The 25,008-nt window shown below is 39.4% G+C and overlaps 1 protein-coding gene across 1 annotated transcript; it reads right to left on the reverse strand.

Annotated features, from left to right (window-relative positions):
* Nucleotides 1-1,746: 1,746 nt before the first annotated feature.
* On the reverse strand, nt 1,747-23,797 carry map3k9 (mitogen-activated protein kinase kinase kinase 9). Its single transcript, XM_049481076.1, has 11 exons — nt 23,329-23,797; nt 14,292-14,705; nt 10,543-10,723; nt 8,684-8,832; nt 7,413-7,588; nt 6,686-6,926; nt 5,071-5,190; nt 4,827-4,962; nt 4,568-4,683; nt 3,564-4,331; nt 1,747-2,200 (listed from the first exon to the last, which is right to left on the reverse strand). Exons 1-11 carry the CDS (start codon nt 23,534-23,536, stop codon nt 1,791-1,793), a joined length of 2,919 nt encoding a protein of 972 aa, XP_049337033.1. The 5' UTR covers nt 23,537-23,797; the 3' UTR covers nt 1,747-1,790.
* Between the last annotated feature and the right edge of the window lie 1,211 nt (nt 23,798-25,008).

Here is a 25,008-nt window from a genome sequence, read left to right on the forward strand (position 1 = left end):
AAGTCACAAGAAACAGCTCATCGGGTATACATTAGGGATGGAACAATATACAATATATCGTTACTCTCTTGAAACGTGCCAATCAAACTGACTTACTATAGTTACTGCTTCATTACTCAAAATGGTGTTGCTAATCAAATTAATAGGGTATACCTGTGGTGAAGAATATTGGTGTTTTAGGAGTATTTTATTCTTTTCAGTAACACAGATGTCATGTAGTATTGTAGATAACGATCTTGCGATATATAGTGAGTATCGCAGAATTACAGTTTTGAGATATCATCGTTATCGTAGGCAACGTATTGTGATAATATCATATCGTGAGATGCTCTGTGATTCCCACGCCTACTGTATATATACAGTATATATATATATATATATATATATATATATATATATATATATATATATATATATATAGATTAGACCCACCAGTTTTACATTGCAGTTCTCCATATTTTAGCTCTGAGTAATTTTTAAATAAAGGACTACTAGGAAATACGGGGCAGCCAATCAGATTAATCAGGTTAATCAGCTAGCTCTGCAGTAGTGCTGGAAAGCACAGGGCATCTCACGATATATATATATATATATATATATATATATATATATATATATATATATATATATATATATATATATATATATATATATATCCCTCTATATATATATATACGTATGACTATTTTTGTAACCGCCTTAACCATCAAAGGCCATCTGAAATCAGCTACCAGCAAGTGCTGATCTTGAGCACAGTAATGTAAGTGCTAGGTGTTTGTTAGGATTTTGACAAGGAGTTGTTAGGTGGTTGCTATGGTATTGCCAGTTAACACCACATTAATAAAAAATCATTATAGTGTACATTAATATTACTTGTTAGCTACATTAGCAGCATAGCTCCAGTGCTACAGCTAATAAATCAGACATGAGTGTAACTGCTATGGTTTCCAGGTGGTTACTATGGTGTTGCTAAGCAGACACCAAACATGTCTCGGCTGATTGGCTACATTTGGGTCTAAAAAAGGGAGAAAATGGACACTTAGATTATTAGCTGAACTATTGCTTTAAGGAAGAAGACTAAGGCCTGCAGCACTAGTGGTGTGGTCCTCGTTTGTGAAATAAGAACATTATCAACTAAATACTGTACGAGAATGTAGACCAAAGGGCACACAGAGGTCACTGCCTTTTAACCCTTAGAAATCAAATTCTGTCACTGCTTTTTTGCTTTATAATTTAAATATAAATGTTATTATGCCATTTATAGAGGTAGATACATACTAAATTGCATTTACATTACAAGTCATAAATAATTTTGCATCAAATACCAGCATTACATTAAAATTTTTGTCACTGGCGTTTTCTGTAACTTCTAAGGGTTAAACCTCTAGGCATGAAAGGTAAAAACCATGTACCCATATGATTTATTTTCTGCAGACTAGTCTGGGATAATGAATGATGCAGCAGACTGGATTATAGTGATGATATGGCCAGAAATAAAGCAAAACCAGTTGAATGCAGTCAATTAGCCAAGATGTGACAGAAGCCATCCACTGGAGCTTTGATGCTAATGTACCCAAGTAATGGAATCTAATACCCTGTATAGAAATTACTTGTTGCTACATGGCTGCTAATGTGTTTGTTAGTGGTTGTTAAGATGGTTGCTAAGGTGTTGTTAACAATTCACCAACTAATAACAACCATGTCTTGACTGATGAACTATATTTTGGGTCAGAACAAAAACACGGATGTTCGACCAAACTGCTGCTTTAAAATTCACAGAAGGACCGAAGTCAGGACCAGAAGCCGGGTCTCATTTTGTAAGGCGAGTCTCTGGGTAATATGGGTTCTAGTTTAAGAGGTCTAGTTCTGTCCCTGCACTGGCCCTCGTCCGACTGGTCCAGAAGGCTGTCATTCACCCAGGGAGAGCACGGGGTAGGCTGTTCCATCGGTGTGGGTGCTACAACCACACCCCCATCAAACTCCACAGTGGGAGGAGTTTCAGTGCTGGATGTGCGAGCGGGAGAGTCCCCCCACTGGCTTTCGCAGCGAGCTCGGGGTGAGGGGCGTGGCCTAGCTAAGAAGTCCAGAGTTTTGGGGCGCTCTGGCTGGCAGCGGCGGCGTGGCGTGGGAGGAAAGATGAGGTTTGGGTCAGGAAGACGAGGTACTTCTGAGGGGTCATCTCTCACTGCCCATGGATTCACTGCAGGACACGTCAAACACGATTACATTATATCAGCATGCTGTACTGTTTCACACTGTATATATCAAATTTATATCATATTCACATATCAATTCCATAACTCAATAGTTTTGTAATGAAATTGCCAAAAGGTGCACCTATATCCTAGCTAACAATGTTTGGTTAGATGTTCTAAAAAAATGTTAACAGTGTCTAAAACGTTAAAAATCTTTTAATTTTTAGTGTTGTGAATGTTCTTTTGAACGTTTCCATAATGCTAGAAATTGTCTAGCTGGGAACGTTATGTGAGAAACGTTTTAATGACGCTGTGATGCAAACTATTATTTCATCACATGATTTCAGAACCTTCCTTGAATATTATTTCCATAATGTTACAGGTTAACCTTCCTGGAACCATTTTACAATGTTGCTAACTGTTTATGTAATGGTCTCTGTTAGCTGGGATAAGTGGAGTTTCTGATAAAGTGGCCAAAAATGCACCTATATGGCTGGTGTTTCTGATAAAGTGGCCAAAAATGTACCTATATGGCTGGTGTTTCTGATAAAGTGGCCAATAAGTGCAGTTATATGGGTGAAGATTCAGATGAAAAGGCTTTTTACTTTCATGGAATGTGTTTCTGATAAAGTGGCCAAAAAGTGCACCTATATGGCTGGTGTTTCTGATAAAGTGGCCAAAAAGTGCACCTATATGACTATTGTTTCTGATAAAGGGGCCAATGAGTGCATCTATAGGGCTAGTGTTTCTGATAAAGTGGCCAATAATTGCCCTATATATCTGGTGTTTCTGATAAACTGACCAATACATGTAGGTTTTGTGGCTTGTGTTTCTGACTAAGTGGCCAATGAGTGTACCTATATGGTGGCCAAAAATGTCTGGTGTTTGATAAAGTGGCAAAAAGGTGCACCTACATGGCTGGTGTTTCTGATAAAGTGGCCAATGAGTGCAGTTACATGGGTGAAGATTCAGATGAAAAGGCTTTTCAATTTCATGGTGGGTGTTTTTGATAACGTGGTCAAATATGCACCTATATGACTGGTGTTTCTGATAAAGTTGCCAATAACTGCGTCTATATGGCTGGTGTTTCTAATAAAGTGGCCAATGAGTGCAGCAACGTGGCTGGTGTTTCTGATCAAGTGTCCAACGACTGTGTCTATATGGCTGGTGTTTCTGATAAAAGTGGCCAATAAGTGCAGTTATATGGGTGATGATTCAGATGAAAAGGCTTTTCACTTTCATGGAGGTTGTTTCTGATAAAGAGGCCAAAAAGTGCACCTATATGGCTGGAGTTTCTGATAAAGTGGCCCACAACTGCTTCTATATATATAATACATTCTGTTTACAGAACTACTATGAACAGCTGACCTGTGTGCTCCTGTGCAGCTTTTGGAAGTGATGGCTGGGCGTTGTTCTGTATGATGTTGTTCATTGCTCCGCCCTTCTTTATGGCTCCATCGGATGGCGTGCGGTGCAGCTTGCGGGTGGCGCTGGGCGCTGCAGGGGCATGTGTGGGCGTGAGCGATTGGCGAGGGTTGCGCTTAAAACTCTCTATGTGAGTGTTGACAAGAGGGTTGGCAGGTGGATGCCTTATCAGCAGTTGGGGAGGTGAGAGTGGGCGGGGCATCACTGAAGGAGGTGTAGGAGGGCGGAGCACCAGCAGCTCCTCACTGTCCGAGCGAAGTAGAGAACGTGTTGAGTTACAGTCCGAAACGGAGGAGAGAGAAAGGAGTGTGAGGGAGGGGGGCAGCGGTGGGGGCCGCAGGGGGCTATCCCGTTTAAACAGTTTTCTTGTGGGGGGGCTGGAGCTTCTCCTCTGGCCACCACTAACCTTCTGGAAAAGCCCCTCCCATTTTGGACGTGTGCTTTCTTCCAGCCTCCCAGAATCCAGGAGATTGAAACCCAGACCCACAGCGGCCAGCAAAGCCCCGCACCCCAGCAGCATCAGATCTGACCTCCGACCTCCACTAGGGCTCCGCCTTGAAAAACTGGGGGAGGAGTCAAGGCCTTGACCAATCACGGTGCTTTCAGAACCATAACCTTCCGAAACTGAGCCCTCTCTGTGGAAGGGGATGCAGAGATATGACTGACCGGGAGACTCTGGGAGGTCAGACGGACAGCAGCAGTCTTCATTTTCTACAGAAAAAGATAGAGAGAGATAGATAGATAGAGAGGGAATGATGGGGCTCAGTTTCTGAAAGAGTGGTTCAGGGAGCATGAGCATCATTTTCACACATGGATTGTTCATTACAAGGTCCAGACCTTAACCTCATTCAGAACCTGTTCAGTTAGAGACTACAAAACCCCAGAAACACAGCTGTGTCTGAGACACTGTTACTAGTCTGTGAAGTGGATGTAAGAGTAGATCATACCAGTCTCGGGCAGGCTGGGCACCCCGGGCACCGCTGGACTGTGTCTGGGTGAGCGGCGCAGGTTTGGGGCACTGCAGGACCGCTGTCTACCACTGCCCTGCTTAGGACTTATCAGACTGGAAGACGACAAACAGAAACAAAATAATAATAAATAAGGGTTGCCTTATTTATGGTATATTGGTTCGGACTGTAAGTTCAAAAAATATTGTATTAAAAATCTCCCATATGTAAATGTTTTCTCTTAGGTTTTCAAACCCACCTCTCATCAGCACTGTGTTCTCTGTGTGTTCCTGAGCTGCGCGTTCTGCCTTTTTTGCGGGAACTCTTTCTCTCCTCCTCTTCATCAAGCTGAAATGCAGCGTTCCGGCTCCAGGCCTGTCCGTCTGCAGGGGTCACTGAGAAGAAGCAAATAATCAGTCCAAATTGGCACATTTTAGCTTCTTACATTAAAGCACCTTATTAATGTTACATTAATGTTTACCTTATAATTGATAAAAACTTACACTGTATCGCTCGCAGGCGAGGCAGTACTGGGGGGCTGGTTGGAGGGCTGGAGCTGCCCAAAATACTCCTCCTTCGGTCCAGAGATGGAGAAGCCTGCACTGTGATCTTGTGTTGAAAATCTAAATGTAACAGAACATAAAATGTTGTGTTTTATTTATTTCCATTCAGTTGAGGAAGACAGCTGGAACAAAGTTTTTCCGAATAGCCCACCTTTCCAAAATTTCCCCTCGGGCATCAATAAAGTATGTCTTTATGTCTGTCTGTATGTCTGTATGTATGTATGTATCTATGTATGTATGTATATATCTATGTATGTATCTATGCATCTATGTATGTATTTATGTATGTATGTATCTATGTATGTATGCATATATCTATGTATGTATCTATGCATCTATGTATGTATTTATGTATGTATGTATCTATCTATCTATCTATCTATCTATCTATCTATATATCTCCCCCCCCCAGCATTCAGAAATACGGTGCTTTTTAACCGATGCTCCCAACAGCCTTACAATGATAGTGATAGGTGCACAGCATTGCCAATTCAAAGAAATTGCTCTTTTTACACCATTAACAAGCACAAAGTAGCATTTCTTTGCATGGGCAAAGCTATGCCCCTATCGCTAGCAATGTGAGGCTGTTGGGAGGATTGTCTAAAAGCAATGTATTTTGGAATGCTGAGGGTAAACACAGGGGGGTTATTCGACAAAAGTTTGTACTTGTTATCATGTTTCAATATACCCCAAGTCCATTTCACACCAAAGTTCTCCTTTAAATATAGTAAATAAATACAAGCTGTGTCTAAAATGGGCAGAAACGTGTGTGTTCTGTATAGTATTTGTATCTATCTGAGAATAGACCACCAACCGCATCCTGTGAGCAGTGTCCTGTGAACACTGATGAAGGACTACAGAATGACCAGCACAAACTGTGCAGCAACCGTTGACTTCTAGCTTTACATTTACATATAAGAGCAGCTAGGTAGAAGTAGAGAGTGAGTGAACACAGTGTTTAAAAACTCCAGCAGCACTGCTTGAGTGTCCACTTATAACCCACAACTAGAGCTGGGCAATATGGCCCAAAAAAAAATATCGGATTTTCGATTTAAATAGATTTTTTCCCCTTTCCCCTACTCCGAGAGGGGCGGGGACAAGCTCAGGGGAGCGTCGGTGGTGAAAATGAAAACTCAGAGAAAATCGTTTTTCATAAAAACACATCGTCCTTAACTATAAATTCGAATTAATCGATAAAATCGATTAATCGCTCAGCTCTACCCACAACCATGCAAATCAGTGTTACTGCAGTGCTGAGAATAATGACCCACCACTCAAATAATAATAGCTGCTCTGTGGTGGTCCTGTAGGGGTCTTGACAGGGTAAAATGAGGATAATAATAAAGTATGCAAAGAGATACAGATACAGGACTACGGTCTGAAATTACAGAAGTACAAACAAGAAATAGGTCATAATGTTATTATTGATCTGTGTATATGCATTACAATAATAACAGCCAGCAGAAGTCAATCTGACCACTGTAATTCCCCATTATTAATTAGCAAAAAGCTAATGCTGGCCCTGTGAATAGGTGTGAAGTGATGGGGGTCGTACCGGACGGCAGGCTGATGCGGTCTCCAGGGCGCAGCTTGATGCGGCTGCGGCGGAACATGCCGTGGCGCTGCTCGGCGCGGGGCTTTTCATGATAAAGCTGCTGGATTATGACATTAAGTTCCCGCTCCAGGATGTGGATCTCTCGCTCTGCCAGCTCCTGCTCACGCCGCCGTAGCGCCTCCTGCTGGTACTTCTGTTGCAGTGCAGCCCGTGTTAACTCCTCCTCCCACGACCTCAACTCCTGCAGAGAGAGACCAATTATGTCCTATTTAGTAGAAATCGCCTCCTATTTAGTAGAAATCGCCTCTCAGCACTGAGGTCCTGAGTTTCCCTATCTGTGAGGGTTTCCTTTCGGGACCCTCCCACAGTCCAAAAACGTGGAGATGAGACTAACTGTATACTCTAAACTGCCCATAAAAATTGGATTCTCTAAATTGTCCTTGTTTGTGGGGGTGTGAGTGTGTATACGACTGTATGGTCAACACTTTGTGTAAGGTGGAAGGTGGTTTCTGGTTGATAGTACGCTGTGTGTGATTGGCTGCTGCTTCTCACCGTTGTGTGTGTGGATAAGTGCTAATGGTTAAATGGTTGTGTGTACAGTGTGATTTTAAATTGTTCTTTGGTGTCTAGAAATGCAACTTCATTCATTTCTTCACACCTTGTGCTTCATCACCGGCTTCTTTATTAAAACTCTCTTGTTTCCAGTTATTGTTCAATAACTGCTGACCTTTTCTTTGGCTCTCAGCTGATCAAACATCTCCTGTATCTCCAGCTTCCAGTCGTCCTGCAGCGAGTGGAAGGACTCAGCAGGCATCTCAAAAAATCCAGACTCCTCAATAGAGGTGAGCAGGTCTAGGATGGTGGAGAAGGGTGGCCGGCCGTGCGGGTCAGAACTCCAACAGGCTGCAAAACAACAGAAAACACACTGGCTAGTGTGGATCTTTACTAGAGAAACCGTTTACAGTGGAAGTGGACGGAGTTGGGTTGGAATGTCTGAAGCTCTAAAAGCTTCATAAGAGAAATGCATTACATTAGGTAGTTATGAATACTCTGTCTAATGTCAGAGAAGATTATGAGTCTAAAACATTACATTTTTTAAAATAAGTAGTTTATTTTATTTTATTCCATTTTCTTTCTTCTTTGGAAGGCCAAAAACCCAACCTATTTAGGGCTTTCCATCACTAGTAATGTCTCAATACTAGGAGGGTAAAGAATAGCACACGTCTCCTCTGATACATGTGAAGTGGCGCTTTTCGAACTGCTGCTAATGCAGCATCACCAGGTAGCATCACATCGCACACAGAGTAAAGTGCAGGGACCACTCCAGCTCTGATACATCAGCTAACAAACACCTGTGCTGACCAACATCACATTAGAAGATAAAAAGGTCAATTGTGCTCTCTCTCTGACTCCGGCTGCTGATGTTGTTTATTCTTTATTTTATAATTACATTACATTACATTACATTTGGCAGATGCCTTTGTCCAAAACGACTTACAATAATAATGTACGAAGAGTAATAGAAGTTCAAAGAAAAAATAACATTTTTGACAGGGCCTAAAATAGGCCAAAGGGAAATAGTGGGATAGAAAAGGAAAGGAGGGGAAGAAGGAAATAAGGTTAGAAGTAATTAGTATGTTAGAGGTGTTAGGAGAGTAAGTGCTCTATGAAGAGCTCTGTCTTCAGGAGTTTATTAAATATAGTGAGAGACGCTCCTGATCTGGTAGTAGAAGGTAGTTAGTTAGAGGTGTTAGGAGAGTAAGTGCTCTTTGAAGAGCTCTGCCTTCAGGAGTTTCTTAAAGATAGTGAGAGATGCTCCTGATCTGGTTGTAATAATAATAATTATCTTTTTTTTATATGGCTGTTACTTGACTGTTGTCCAGGGTATTTGTGGCTGGGTCTCTCACAAATGATTAGAATCTTCAGACTAGACATCATGTTGGCATACAGTAAATATCGTTCTACCTTATGTGTAACAGCAGCTCCTCTCTATCTTACCTTCCATTAGGCGTGTGAAAGGTTCAGGGCAGGTGGAGGGGATGGGCAGTGCCAGTTTATTCATGGCAACTCCGTACGCCACAGCGAGTCCATCAATACCACGAAACGGCACCTCGCCTGTCAACAGCTCCCACAGCAACACTCCATAACTAAAAACAGAGAGAGAGCAAATACATCTGTCACCTAAAATTATTCCATTCAAACTTCATCTAGTTTGTCCAGAAGGTGTAATGTTTCAACTGTAAAATTTTATATTAAGTTTAACCTCTGAACTGCTTGTGAGAGTGTCAGCATGCACCGGTGACTATTAAAAGAAGAGAAAAAAAAAAGGTATTTGCATATCTCACTACACTAATGTGAGCTAGTTAGATCACACTGGTCATTTAATGCTAACATTAGACCAGAAAAACGGCAAAGAATTTTATACAGAGCGTCTGTTAACGGGACATAACACCACAAGCAATAGTACTATGATTAAGTAGTAATTTTTCTAATGGCTCAATTAAACTTAGTAACTCCATGCAATGCAAGTCAGCTTTTTACTATGAGTAACAATACTTTCTTTGTGATACAGAAGAATAACGTTTTAAAAATTGATTTCTGGGAGATTTCTGTGTATTTAAAATTCACATGAGATGATTTTGCCCTTTTTATTTTCTTCTGTTTGTGAAATTGATAAAGCTGGTAAATTTTTACCAAGTATGACAAATGATGTGGAACTAAAATAATATTACAATATTTTTGTAAAACAGGATATTTTTATGATAACAATATTCTTGTTATATATATATATATATATATATATATATATATATATATATATATATATATATATGTAATAATATATTACTGCAACAAAATTAAAAAGTTTTATTTCGTATAAATATAAGTGTTTTATGCAGAAACAAAAAAGTATAAATGTTTGTCTGTTTCGTAAGCTGTATCTTATCAAGACCTGATTTTGTATAAAATAATAAAAGTGCAACACAATAAGAAATATAAAAAATAAAGCAATGTAACAAAACTAAAGTGTAACATATTTAGTGCATATAAACTAAAAACATGAACAATTAAAAATAAATAAAGTAAAGAGCAAAATAAATACACAAACATATCAGAAATTTTGGCGATAATATTAAGTACAAAACAATATCGTCATCCCTATGTGGAATTAAATTTATGCCAGTAAACTACAAAAATACATAAATTGCACAAACATTTTTAGTTAATCAATTTCACTCATTACACGCTGCATAAACAATAAACAAAACTGTATTTATTTACATAAATGTTTTACTTTTATACGTATTTCTGCTTATATTGTATGTTTTTATCATCATTGGAGCAGATAATTGGGGCAGATCATTTTAGAATTTAGCTGAAATAAAACCAACTAGACACACACACACACACACACACACACACACACATAATGAAGCACAGCTTCTGAAGGGCAGCCTGTATCTCTCCTAAGATATCTCCCTGTAATCCCTGTGTGGGAAAACCCTGAGCTCAGACAGAAATAGCTGAGCAAAGCTTCAGAGAGCAGAGCTGGACCTCAGGCTTGGGCAGATGGTGATGGTGAAAAACACACAGCACTGAAAAGAACAGAAAAACCCTTAGTTCTAAAATGACCTAAATAGGCCTGAATCTCACCCAAGTTTTTTGTATTCATCTTGCAGTGTGTATAAGTGCATGTGTGTGTGTGTGTGTTTGTGCAGTATGGTTGTTGCAACATTGGAGAGTGTGTGCACCAGTATGAGTGTGAGCAAGGGGGTGTAATCTCATTAACTGAGTAAAAATAATCATTAAAATAAGAGTATTATCATATAATATCCAAGAGGAAACGTCAAGCCCACCTCCAGACGTCGCTGCCCTTGGAGAAAGTAGAGGAGCGGATGACCTCGGGTGCCATCCAGGCGTAAGTGCCCGCCGCGCTCATCTTAGTGGTGCGGTGCCACTCTCGCGCCAACCCGAAATCTGTGATCTTCAGGGTTTTATTGCTCAGATCCTCGTTCTCTACGCGCTCCAGGATCAGGACTGAGCCGCGAGGAGGAGGAGAATGGGAGTGTGGGTGAAGGGGATGTGAGGATGCAGTGAGGGTTCATTTGGAATTGGGGTGGAGGGTAAGGTTTGATCAAGTGGTGATTATTAAAATGGTGAGATTTTAAATTAAATATATCATAAAACAGCAACATAGAGAAAACGTAGAATTAGTTACAAAAGGATAAAATATAAAAGGATAAGAGATAGAACAGGAGGAAATAGGATAAAAATAAATTAAAATAATAAAATAAAATGAAACAGAATAGTATAAAATAAGATGCAATAGAATAGAGTTGAAGGAAATTAGATATAACAAAATATATAAAGTAATAGAATAAGAAAATCAGAAAATAATACAAATAAAAAAAATAGAATAAAATTAGATGTAATGGAACAGAAAATAATAATATAAGAACAAAATAGAATTAAATAGAACAAAAATATAAATAGAATGCAATATAAAATATATAAGAATAGCATAATAAAAAAACAAAAAATAATAAAAATATAAATGTAATATAACACAAAATAAAAGAACAGAATTTAGATGTAATAGAATTGAACCAAATAATAATAGTACGGAAAATAATAAAACATAATAGAATAAAATTGAAAACAATATCATTAAACAGAATAGAAAAGAGCATAATAGAAAGACAAGGCAACAAGTGATGAAGTACATTAACGTGCAGGAAGAGAATGGAAGGAGGAATAAAAGCAGAGGGAAAGAGAGAGGGACGGAAGAGGCTGTTAGTTTTATCAGTGTTTAGAGGAAAGAAAAAGAAGCAGATAAAAGACATTTACTAGCTGTTATAACTAAAACTCTATATAACACATCTACAGTTCACATCAGCTGTGTGCTTGAACTTATCTAAGGTCAGTGTGCACAGTGCTGCGTGTGGTCTAGACGGGTATAAAGCCCCCAGCATTGGGCTGTGCAATAGTAGATCAACGGTAAGAGCACCGGGGTATTGATGACAAGGTTGTCAAGCTGCCAATATTGTGCCCTCAAGCAAAACCTTTAACTCCCTATGAACCATAGTCAAGGATGCCCACTGCTCCAGGTATGTGTGCTCACTAGTGTTTACATACACTGTAACCAACTGCTGTATTTTTTACAGTAATAACAATATTTATGAGGTTCCATTGTAAAACTTTTGAACACAATGCTTCTCGCGATGCCTTAGAAAAAACAGCTGCCACCTGCATAGTTAATGGAAATATTTGAGAAAAAAACAGGTGATTATACTGAAGGAGTTTCCCAAGAATTTACTGCTGTATTGAGAGGCTGAACACCAGGCAAAAACACATCAAATCAACCACATGTGTACTGTAAGCCTGGATAAGTTCAATTTACTTAAATATTTGAGTAAAACGGTTGCCTTAAAAAACGCTATTGCTACAACATTTATTTTCCCCAAAAATTCTACTTAGTATCTTGTGTTCCAAATAAATATGTTAAATTCTTTTTACCTTTCTTTTGAATTTTATTTTAGTTAAATATTTATTTAATACATATTAAGCTAATTTATAAAAGTTAAATAATGTTTGTAAATTTTACAAAAAACACACTCTGGTTGAGTTCACACTAATTGTGGGTTTCCAGAGTGATAGCTTCTTTAAATGTACCAAATTATACACTGTAAAAATTAACATATAGAATCAACTCAATACATTTGAAGCAACCGTGTGCTCTCATTTTATGTGGGTAGAGTTTACTCCATATTTTGAGTAAATATTACCTAAATTGAAGAGCTAAGACTCAATAAACAATCGAACATTTTTTGGACATTACTGAATTACACCATTTATTTGCAAAATGATTGTATCCCCCCACCCCTTAACTCACCATCAGTGTGTAGTCTTACCTACTATGGGTATTAAGTTATATTTTCAAAAATGGTTGATTGCCTGGCACAATGTTATAGGCTATACGAGCAAGTCACTGTTTTCTTTACTGTGAGGTTTGACTTATTGCTGGATGAGAACAGCAATGCAGTTACTTTGCAGCTTCTTCTTTAGACTGTATGGCTGTAATTTAAACTGTAATTTTAAAGTACTTAACTGGCAACTCAAGATGCCAAATATTTAAATAGCTTAGAGTTATTGTAAAGGATAATACAAGTATTTTAATGTGTTTATTTATGCCAAAAGTACGTTTACAATAATTTATTGGCAACTTTTTGCCATTAATGTTTAACAGTTTACAAGAATGTTTTCACAGTGTGTTTACTGCACAGATAGGGTTAGGGTTAGATATGTTAAAGGTAGGGGCCACATTCCATCTGTACCCAAACTTAATGGTGAATGTGATTGTCTTTGTCTTTTTAGTGATGATGCCAATCCAATACCTTTGGGATGAGTTGGAGTGGCGGAAGTAATCATCATAAATGATCAATTTGTATTAGAATAGCCTTTTCCTTATTATTCAACAATAACAACAACAATTTATGCTTACTTTTCCCAATGCTACACAAATAATGTAACAATAATGATAATAAGCCTCCAGACATTTGGACTCACCTTATCATGCAATAGGTTTTTTTAATATCTTGTAAATAAATAGTCATCCAGACTATAAAGTAACACATAAGGAACCATGAAGAAACTTAAACTCCTTTGTGTTAAACAGACCAAAATACTCTGTGAAGCATTTTGGTGTCTCTTATCTAGGAAGCTGTTAACTTGTGGTTTCTTAAGCTGGTAACTCTGAAGAACTTATCCAGTACAACAGATGTAACTCTGTCTCTTTCTCTCCTGGGGTGGTCTTGCATTTTTGTTGGTCTTTGGGATTGCATCGTTCTACTTAGATGAGAAGTTCTTGACATAATATGGATTAGAACATTACTTAAATAGAGCTATTCACTGTATTCCAACTCTACCTCTTCACAACTGATGCTCTCTAACACATTAAAAGGGCAAGGAATTTAAGTAATTAACTCTCAAACACTGAATTTATGGTGTGTCCAAAAATCTGACTGGTACTGAAAAATCTGTACATATAACTGTATTTTGCCACGTGCAGTGTTTTGCCAGTCAAGTGGCTGAAAGGGGCAGGGCAGTAAACTGCCACAGTGAGAGATGCCGCACCCCTCCTGTGTGAATTATTCTGGGCACAGTTGGTCCGAAAGAGAAATAAGAGAGACTCAGCCCCATCACCACACTGGCCAATAGAATACAAGGTCCTGAACTAATCAACACTGATCAGACCAATGAGAAACGAGGCACCGTCCTCATCGGCCAACAGAAACCTTGGAAGTGAAGGTAGGGGTAAATCCATGGTAATGAGCTTGGGGCTTAAAGGATCTGACAGGGCAAACGTGCTGCAGAGCACAGGATTAAAACCCTTCACACACACTTTCTCTCTCTCTCTCTCTCTCTCTCTCTCTCTCTCTCCCTATCTCGCATACATACACTATTAAACTAGTACTGAAACTGCATCTGCATTGGCATGGTTACCTGTGTTTCCAATAAAGTGGTCAGTGAGTGGATGAACAAAGAAGGGTGCATCTGAATTAGTGGGAAAAAAGTGTTTTGTGTGTGTGTATGTGTGTATACTCACTGTTGCTGGACTTCAGGTCTCTGTGTATGATGGGGACGATGGCCTGGCAGTGCAGGTACTGCATGGCTCTGGCGATCTGCACGGCCCAGTCCACCAGCGTGTGGGGGGGGATACGTTTTCCAGCAAGTGCGCGATTCAACGCTCCTCCCCGGGCGTACTCCATCACCAGGCACAGGTTGGGCTCCTGCACACACACCCCCAGCAGGGCCATGATGTTGGGATGTCTCAGCATGGAGAAGAGCCTGGCCTCCTGTCGCACGTTCTGCAGGGTCTCACACGCGTCCTCGTCCAGGTCACGCCGTGCTGCCTTCACCGCCACCTCCAGCCCTCTCCACACCGCCCGGTACACCTTACCAAACCCGCCCACTCCTATCAGCTCCTCCAGCAGCAGCTCACTGAAGTCTATCTCCAACACTGCAGGGAAAAAATAGTAAAAATAATAGTTAATAATACAGTAAATTTCACACCACAGAACAAATAATGATAATATACGTTATGTTTTATGTTACTATTACATTATCATCAAAAAACTATAGGCTTGCACCTATAAGGAATACACTGACAGGAATAAAACTTGTCAGGCAGTCATGTTAGACTGTCATGGATAAAATAAGAATAGCAGTGGGTCATCTTCAGTGATGAGTCCTGATGTCTGGGACTTGATTGATACAACCCTGTTGTGGAGTTCAATATCATGTAATGCCAGATCGCTTTTGATCTTCATTACAGACACTTTGACAGCCCATATTTACGTTAATGAGGTCCCGCAACCTTTCGACTCTGAACCTTTTCTGAACCTACACACTATGCACTAATCCAACAGGACAATCCTCGTCCACAGACTGCTGCCATCTCAAGAGCTTGCCTTAAAAAAACACAGATGCTGTGAACTGCGTTGCTAGACCTATCAACACTCCCCCAAACTAGAAATCAGCAGGAACTACTTGAGGATATTCAAGCTGCACACGATGGATGGGATGGATGTCTTCATACTGAGACATATGAGAGAGTTTCTGTCACTAAACACTAATTCTCTATGTGTAGTTTTTTAAAAAGAATGATAAACAATTTCATGATATGATTTCAGTGTGTTATTCTGGTAACATTGAACTTTTAATAATTGTTTTCCAGAATTTCACACTGCTGCACATATGCTGGTAAATTATTTAGCTAAAGTTACTTTTATATAATGTTTTTGATAGTTGTTTTTGTTAGGAGACACATCAACTACTAATTAAATAACAATAGAAAACTCTTGATATCACTAGACATCACCAAAAAAAAAACATTCTCAATAACTGGAAAATAAAAAGATTAACACCAATGGAATCAATATATATATATATATATATATATATTGATTGATTGTTGTAGCAGTCTGCTATCAAATTCTATACTTGAAATCGTCTGAATTATTTGAATTATTAGTGCAAATAGTACTTAATCATAGATGCTATTTAAATTGTAAATAGTGTAACATTGATATACACATTTAGTGTAAAAAGCATCTGCCTGTTATTCTGCCAATCCCTGCTAAATCTAGCTTTTCTCTAATATAGTACTACACTAGCAATGATTTTTCTAAGACATTAGTTTACTCTTTTATCACAAACAATAAAATACAAAAAAATGACATACTCGCTAGGGTATACCGTGGAAGACAAAGTTTCAGAATGAAACCATGTAAATGGCCGCGTAAATGCAGTGAGTTTCAGCTGAATAGTGGGGATTAGCGTGCTGTCTAGCTCACCTACAACAAACAGTAAAATGACAGAAAGATGATAGTAGAGTCTTCTGACGGTGTGTGCTTTCTTTCTTTTTATTAGTTTATTTAGAGACGAGGGAAATGATTGTACTTTCAACAGACACTGACTGCACAATGAAAGAGAGAGAGAGAGAGAGAGAGAGAGAGAGAGAGAGACAGAGAGACAGACTGGGCAGGAATAAAAGCACTGAATAATAGATATGCATATGCTCACACATTCAGGGGGAAGTGTATGGACTGTGTGTGAGTGTGTGTGTGTGTGTCTGCTGCCGGCTGATAAGCAGCTTCAGGCTCAGTGCCGGATCATGGTCGAGCATGAAGACAGTAACCTGTCTGAGATTTCTCTGAAGCAGTAAAAGTTAAGTGGGTCAGTAACGTCCCATCCTCCTTACACCGAGGAACTGCATGCATGTTAAAGATTAACATATTCAGAGTGAAATTGAGGAGAAACTGACTTTTCCTCACTTTTAAAAATAGAAATGGGTTTGAAGCTGAACATAAACATTGTTTTATATTATTATAATGTCAGTCTGCACAGCCTTCATTATACTAATACAGGGTTAAATTACTAAAGTTATTGCTTGATTACTGCACATGTTGGCGCTAATCAAAATAATAGGGTACACCTGTGGTAAGGAATAATGATTGTCAAATTATTTGATACTGACATCAATAACTTTAACAATTAATTCCTGGTAAGGTGCACCGGATTATAAGGCACATTTTAAGTGACAATAGTAAGGAACAAGGGTGTCACCATGTTCCCCTTTTAATTCAGCAGGTCTCGCCGCTCGGGTGTGGGGTAGAGTCACAAAACTGTAATTCTTAAAAAAAACATTCTCTTTTAAAGACGAGAACTGGATGTTAATCAGGATCCTTTTATCCTCATCAGTACCAAAGACACCAAGAAGTATCATGGAGAATTGTCTTGTGATATATCGAGTATCGCAGAATTACCGTATTGTGATATAATTGTTATCGTGGGCATGCCCTGTGATTCCCAACCCTTTTCTGCACTGTTTTTATACTTTTCACATTATTTTAATGCCTCTGAATGCCTGCACTGCTCCTACCGTGAAATGAACTTTGTGTATGCATTGCATTAATTGCATAGACGTGCACAACTGATGCACCAAACAGACACAGGACGAAACAGGATGCACACGGCAGCCACCATGCACATGCAAACATGTAGTTAACATTTTTAATTAGTATATGTAAACTCATACTGTCCCTCTCCAATGAAAAATGGAGACAACTTTACAACTTTACAGAAGAAGAGATAAAGCTTTTTAACTTTCAATGGAATTGTGAAAAATTGTCAAAAAAATAGTTTATTTCTGGACATTTCTGAGAATTTTTTGATATGTTCATCAAGTAACAGGACAGTTTTTTTTTCCTTTCAAAACATGTAGTAAACTAAAAATAGACAAAAATGCATATTCTTGGTTTTCATTGGACAGCCACAATATACATTTTCCATACTGAAGATTGTCCACCAATCACAGTTATACAGAGTACACAGCAGAGCAACCACTGCGTGACTGTGTGTCCGGGTTTGTCTGCCACTCTAATTAATATTTCAGCTGGGAGGAACCTCTGGATTCAAAACTAGGCCAACAGCCGCCAAGATCATACACACAGACATACAGACGACAAGCACACAGACAGCACCAGACAACACACACACACACACTTACAGGTTAAACAGCAGTGTGACAAATCCCAGAGTCGTCTGTATAAGACGCCACAACACGACTTTTCTGGGGATAAGAGTTTTTTTCCAGAAGTGCATAAGTAGGAGGCAAGATCTGGAGCGCTGAAGCTAATATAAGCCTGTAACTCACCAATTAGCAGAACTACAAGGCTAATAAAGCTAACTAGCAATAGAAGCATACAGTTAGGCCCAAAAGTATTTGGACAGTGACACAATGTTCATGATTTTCAGGTTTAATTAAAGGGGTTGAAAAAAATATCCTAAAAAGCATTTAAAAATTATAATCATTTTTTTACAAAGCCGCCCCATTTTAGGGGCTCAAAAGTAATTGTGACAAATTATCTTCAAAGCTATTTTATAGGGGGCATGAGCTATTTCCTCATTTATCCATCATCAGTTAAGTAGGTAAAAGATTTGAAGATGGTTCCAGGTGTGGTATTTGCATTTGGAAGTTGTTGCTGTGAACACACAACCCACAACCATTATTAGCCTGAAAAAAAAAGAAGAAATCTATCATAAAGACAGTGACTAAATCAACAGTTTGGGCATACAAAAAGCCCTGGACATCCACAGAAGACAACAGTTGGGGATAATAACAGAATCCTTTCCATGGTGAAGAAAAACTCTTCACAACATCCAGCTAAGTAAAGAACACATGGTAACACCTGGGATTTCATTGTCTCCCATAAAGAGAAGCCTTTATGAGGGTGAATACAGATGGTTTACCACAAGCGAATACAGATGGTTTAAAACAAGGTGCAAAAACAGAAAGGGCAAATTAGACTTTACCAAAAACATCTAAGAAGCCAGCCTAGTTCTAAATCAGCGTTTTTTTAAACATATGAAACTAATATCAACCTGTTCCGGAATGACGGGAAGAAGAAAGTATGGAGAATGTTTGGGAAAGCTTGACAGAATGAGAACCACATCTTCTGTAGAACATGTTGGTGGCATAGGACTTTTACTCTGTCACCATTGTATATTAATGATGTGACAGAAAACAGAAGCGTAAGGATGGATTTTGAAATGTTCAAGGATTTACTTTTTGCTCAGATTCAACCAAATGCAGCAAGGTTGATTGAACTTGGCTTAACAGTACAGGTGAACAATGACGCAAAACATACTGCTCTCCGTTAACCTTAGTTCTCTCCCCGGTAAAGTTACCCAGCTCTCCGCTAACCTCAGTTCTCAGCTAACTGCCCACTAATGTTAGTATGTTAGCTAGCTCTCCGCTAACCTCAGTTCTCAGCTAACTTGCCACTAATGTTAGTATGTTAGCTATCTCCCCGCTAACTTCAGTTCTCAGCTAACTGCCCACTAATGTTAGTATGTTAGATAGCTCAGCGCTAACTTCAGTTCTCAGCTAACTCGCCACTAACGTTAATATGTTAGCTAGCTCTCCCCTAACCTCAGTTCTCAGTTAACTGGCCACTAATGTAAGTATGTTAGCTAGCTGTCCGCTAACCTCAGTTCTTAGCTAACTCGCCACTAATGTTAGTATGTTAGCCACCTCGTCCCTAATGTTAGCCACCTTTCCGTTAACCTTAGTTTTCTCCTCGATAACGTTAGCTAACTCGCCACTAACGTTAGTATGTTAGCTAGCTCGCTGCTAATGTTAGCTAGCTCTCTGTTAATCTTAGTTAATCTCTCCCTGATAACATTAGCTAACTCACAGTTAACGTTAGTATATTAGCTAGCTCACCGCTAATGTTAGCTAGCTTTCAGTCAACCTCAGTCCTCTCGTTGATAACATTAGCTAACTCGACATTAAAGTTAGTATATTAGCTAGCTCTACGCTAACCTTAGTTCTCTGTGTGCTGGGACTTGCAGTTCATGAGAAAAGGGGAGAAAGACGTACATACAGTGTTATGCAACGCTATGGTAGAGTGTCCTTTAAAAAAAAAAAAAAAAAAAAAAAAAAAAAAAAAACATTTTACCCCCAAACTGCACTCAAGTCTGTCTTTGCTGAAGGGGGTGAAATGATGACAGTTCTGTTTGCTGCACAAAGTGACTTCTATATTACCCTGGTTTGTTTAATTACTTCTGTAAGAATGTTGTATATCATAATATATAGTAAGTACAGACTTTAATAAAAAACTTTTTTATAACTTTAGCTAAACAAACAGATGGAGCACGTAAGTACAACCTGATTTCTATTCAAACCGTTTTGATCGGAAGCAACACCAAGACTCAGGAAAAATAATAAAGCTAATACCCAAACAATGAGCACTAGTGCTACAAGGCTAATGTAGCTAAAAAAATATGGATGCCTCTTAATACTGTACCCCACCATATGGAACCTTTTCACTTCAATTTATATACACATTTGCCCAATTATATCACTGAACAACATATTTACTATAGTTTACTGTTAGCTGTAGTAACAGCTACACATTATTCACACAAATACATATTTGTCAATTAGAGCAAATTGATAGGCTGGCATGATGGAGTGAAAGTTTCCCTTCAATGTTGAAACCTTCACGCTGATTGGTTTCTTTCACTTTACACCCAAAACACACCCACGATTAATTAAGAGAATTAGTACATGTCTTTTGCACATTTTAAGATGTGCAAGGCATACTTTTTCTTTTTATACGATAGCAAAGACACACTGACACTTAAACCAAGCTGGTTGATGCCTCACATACAGATTGCTAAAATAGGGCCCCATGTCTGTCTGTATCTGGATTAACATCTCTATACCTCAACAGTCAGCAGGTGCTACCTTTGTGTGTTGGAGTTCATCTCTTTAATGGTTTTGGGGAAGTGTTTCTAATTAAAACTAATTTAATGAATGAATATTGTAATAAGTGACAGAGTTGTTTTCTTGGTTGCTGTTATGTCACAGACTGGATGAGGTGGAATCTTGGAGTCATATCCACATTAGAAAACATATTTAAAAGGGTAATACATGAACACACACACAGTGAGGAAAGTGTTTGCAGTAGAGAATAAGTTTACTTTAAATCAGGCGAATGTGAAAACTGCCCGGGCTCCATGAGGAGCCTCTCTGTGCTGGCCTACTGTTGCTAGCAGCACAGTGCTAAGCATTTGTGCTTCTCTGATTTGTCTGAATTACACAGCACTAACAAAACATTTGGAATGCACCTAAATTTTCCCTAATTCCCTTTTAAGTTAAACATGGTTAAAGTGTTGACAAGCTATTGTTTTGGTGTCCACAACTTTGTTACAATATTGAAATACACTATGCTTTAAAATAGATATTCTCAAACTGAGGGCCACAATGGTGTGATGGGGGCCACAGAAACATTTTAGAGGTTGTATTTCTTCTATATATGATTTTCAGGTATGTCCATTATATGATTTGGCCAATTCTAAAAAATGCGATGCAGATAAAAAAAAACAGAAAAAGTGAGTGTTTTTTACCCCAGGGTATGGGGTGGGGTGGGGGGTCACACTGACACTAACCATCTACAAAGAAGGCCTACAGCTAAACAAAGTTTGAGAACTGCTGCTCTACAATATATGATGTGTTCTATGGTTAGATAATGATTATTGGAACATGATTGGAATATTGGAAAACAGTGAAGGTAGTTACCTAATGATAAGCAACACTGTGACAACACTGTTAATAAAACATTAACAGTGCAACGTTTGAACAATGTTGTAGTGACATTATAAAAAAGTAGAAAGCATAGTAGCAGATTTGTGTGTTTGTTGGGTTTCCCAACATCCTATATGTTGTTCATTCCAAACTCAACTGGATTCATTTGTGTGTTTGTGGACTCTAAGCAGAACTGCCTTACAATTCCACCAATCTCAGGTGACAAGTGGTCCAGCGGTGCTGCCCCCATGTTTGGGAGATCGCTGGTTTAAATCCCAGTCATGTATCTTGCCATTAGCTGCCGGAGCCCTTGTTCTCTCTGGGTGGGTAGATGGCACTCTTTCGCTTCATCACTCCTTGGGTGATGTCCATCAGTACAAGTCCTTAGCTGATGTATCAAAACCAAGTCGCGCTGGCTACTCTGCAGTTCGAAAAGAGGCAGTGGCTGACTTCACGTGTGTCAGAGGAGGCATGTGCTAGTTTTCACCCTCCTTGTGCTGTCTATGCGTTGTGGCATCACTTGTGATTGGGGATATACAGCTGAGTAGCGGCTGAATGAGTGGGACAATTGGCCTAATTTAAATCTAAATTGGGAGAGAATTAGAAATATAATAGTTAAAAAAATATGCCTCACTGTAGAGAAACTTACATTCTGTTTTTACCATCAGTTTTCTAAAACCACCAGTCAATCATGGGTCTAAAAGCTATGGTAAAATCTAGCCTTGTTTTTCTTGCATCAGGGAGTGAATTTATAACCAGTTTGTGTAATAACTTTCTTCTGGGTCTGGTTTGATTTAGTTTTACACAAAAACAATGCAAGTTCAACAGAATGTGTCACAACAAACAACATTCTGATCCACATTTTTGTAAAAATTGTATTATATCTTTTCACTGGACAACACTAAAGGTGTGACACTTTGATAGAATGTAAAGTAGTCAGTTTACAGCTCGTATAACAGTGTAAATTTGCTGTGCCCCCAACACACAGCATTAATGTCTAAACTGCTGACATCAAAAGTGAATATGGCCAAATTGTGCCCAAAGCATGAATATTTTGCGTGGCCACCATTATTTTCTGTCCCTGACTTAACTCTCTTTGGCATTGTGTTTACTAGAGCACAGGTTGCTAATGGAATCCTCTTCCACTCCACATCCAAAAGCTGGTGAATGTTAGAGACCTTGCGCTCCTCCACCTTTCGCTTGAGGATGCCCCACAGATGCTTAATAGGGTTTAGGGTACCACAAATTAACACTGTTTTACAAGCTGTACACTGACTACGTTACATTGTGTCAAAGTGTAATATCCTCAGTTGTCTTATAAAAGTAAAGTAAAATATTGACAAAAAGGGCCTCATCTATCAAGCATCTCAGAGTTAAAGTACTAAGCTCAGATTAACTGTCATCAATTGTCTAACAGAATTCAGTAAACCTTAACTGATCTGAGATCAGCTTTCATAAGGTCAATATGGGCCAATGTGAGGGGCATACTCATTTTTGTAAGATACTATATATTCATACACACATACGTGCATGCATACATGCATACAACTGCACACATATACACTAATATAGTGGTGTGTATGCATGCTTATGTACATGCATACACACCTATACACATGAACAAAAATAGGAGTGTGTGTATGCAGGCACGTACAGGCAGGTACATTTTTTCAGACATACATGCATGCACATAAACACATGCATATATAAATTTATATAAATACATGCGTGTATACACAAACACACACCTGCATGCACTTATACATACACACACGTGCATGCATGCCTACCATGCACACACACAAACACATGCATAAGCATAGGTGTTTGTGTATATAGGTATGTGCATCAATTAGCGTGAGAGCGGGGGCGCGCGCGCGCCAGGCTAGACGCAGTAACAACAAACCCGCCCTCCTCGCTCGCTCGCGCCCGGCGCTGGGTGCTGAAGGACAGCACTGCTGTGTGAGGATGAGCCGCGTCTACTCACCGTGCAGCTGCGCCCCGCGCCCGCGCGCCTCGTCCTCCTCATCCTCTTCTTCATCTTCCTCCTCCTCGTGCGCCGTGCTCGGTTCCGCGATGACGTACCTGCCGGGAAACTCCCCCCCGGTCCCGTCCGTCCCCCAGCCGCCAGCCCCGGTCGCCACGGGCACGCGCGGGGGCGCGCGCTCGGCCTCCGCGCCGTCCGAGTCATCCATGGGGTAAATCCATGCGGGTCGGGGGCGCGAGGGGGCAAACCGGCTCCAGCTGCTACCCCTACCGGGCCCGCGCGGCCCCGTGCCGCAGAGGCCGCAGAGGCTCGCGCTGTGTGCTGAACGTGCAGCACCTTCGGTGTCGACCTGCACGCGCACGCGCACTGCAAAGCGATGCAAAGTGCTGGAGTGTGTGCGCGCGTGTGTGTGTTGCACTTGAAAGGCGGAGCTCGACCAGCGATCTGCAATCTAATAGGTGGAGCTAAATGTTAGTCAAACTCACCTCCTGTTTAAACCAATAGAAACACAGATAGAAGCTACCATCCTATAAACAGTTAGAACACAGATAGAGGCTATACATACTTTAAACAGTTAAAACACAGATAGAGTATACCATCCTCTAAACAGCTAAGAAAACAGAGGCTAACATCCTTTAAACAGCAAAAAAAAAAAAAAAAAAACAGATAGAGGCTACCATGCTTTAAACAGTTAAAACACAGATAGAGTCCACCGTTCTTTAAACCAGTAGAGATAGAGATCGAGCCGACCAACCTTTAAACCAGAAGGGATTAATATCAAGCCTATTATCAGCATATCAATAAACACAATTTTAATATTTATCTTTGGCTCATGTAAGTATTGTGATTTAAAAATAATTCTTACAGTGATATTTTTAACATGTCTTTTCATATCATTAACATAAAAATCAGTAAGATAAAGGAATATAGACACATACAGCCAAACACATGGATGGATAGGCATGTGGGTACATGTATGAGCAAACTCACTTTGTCTCATATCCTGTGTCATTGTTGCATCTTACACTTTTTCTCTGTACATTATTAATTGGTTGATTGCACCATCTACTGCACTATTGTTCTTAGTTTTATTTAACTGTTCTTGGTTTTATTTCCTGTGTACAACTATGTACTCTCCTGAGTGTATTTGTCTTTTTGTGTATTTTTTGTGTATTTGTCTACTAAATTTCCTTTGGGATCAATAAATCTATCTATCTATCTATCTATCTATCTATCTATCTATCTATCTATCTATCTATCTATCTATCTATCTATCTATCTATCTATCTATCTATCTTTTTTATAATCTTTTTTATTGTCTTTTTTCGAGCTACTGAATGCCTTCAGGATTAATGTAATATTTTTTTGTCTATCTGAACATTAACAGGCTTTCTTCAGAAATTGGCCCCTCCTGCTGGTTTATGTCACACTTTAACTCTTGTATGTCTTGTGTTTTTCCTTTTTTTAAAGCTTCTTGTCCTTGTCCTGCTTCTCAGCCTGTTTTGTTTTCCTCCATTATGTGCTCTACAAGCACATGGCCCTCAGTCTTGTCTCAGCTTTAATCATTATTGTTTTCATCTTTCTCATTTGTAACTCCGCCCCCTCATTACCTTCCCCAGCTGTTTCCAGCCCTCGGTGTGTATAGCCCCTTTGTTTTAATGTTCCTTTGTCTGGACTTGT

Source organism: Astyanax mexicanus, chromosome 7, assembly GCF_023375975.1.
Source record: "Astyanax mexicanus isolate ESR-SI-001 chromosome 7, AstMex3_surface, whole genome shotgun sequence".
NCBI classification, from domain to species: Eukaryota; Metazoa; Chordata; class Actinopteri; order Characiformes; family Acestrorhamphidae; genus Astyanax; species Astyanax mexicanus.

What these genes read in the sequence shown, in the direction of transcription:
- map3k9 (XM_049481076.1), bottom strand. Translation starts at nt 23,536, where the DNA reads ATGGATGACTCGGACGGCGCGGAGGCCGAGCGCGCGCCCCCGCGCGTG. An exon ending in TTTCACACGCCTAATGGAAG is followed by an intron (nt 7,589 to 8,683) that starts GTAAGATAGAGA and finishes GTTGTTTTGCAG; the next exon opens with CCTGTTGGAGTTCTGACCCG. An exon ending in AGCTGAGAGCCAAAGAAAAG is followed by an intron (nt 6,927 to 7,412) that starts GTCAGCAGTTAT and finishes CTCTCTCTGCAG; the next exon opens with GAGTTGAGGTCGTGGGAGGA.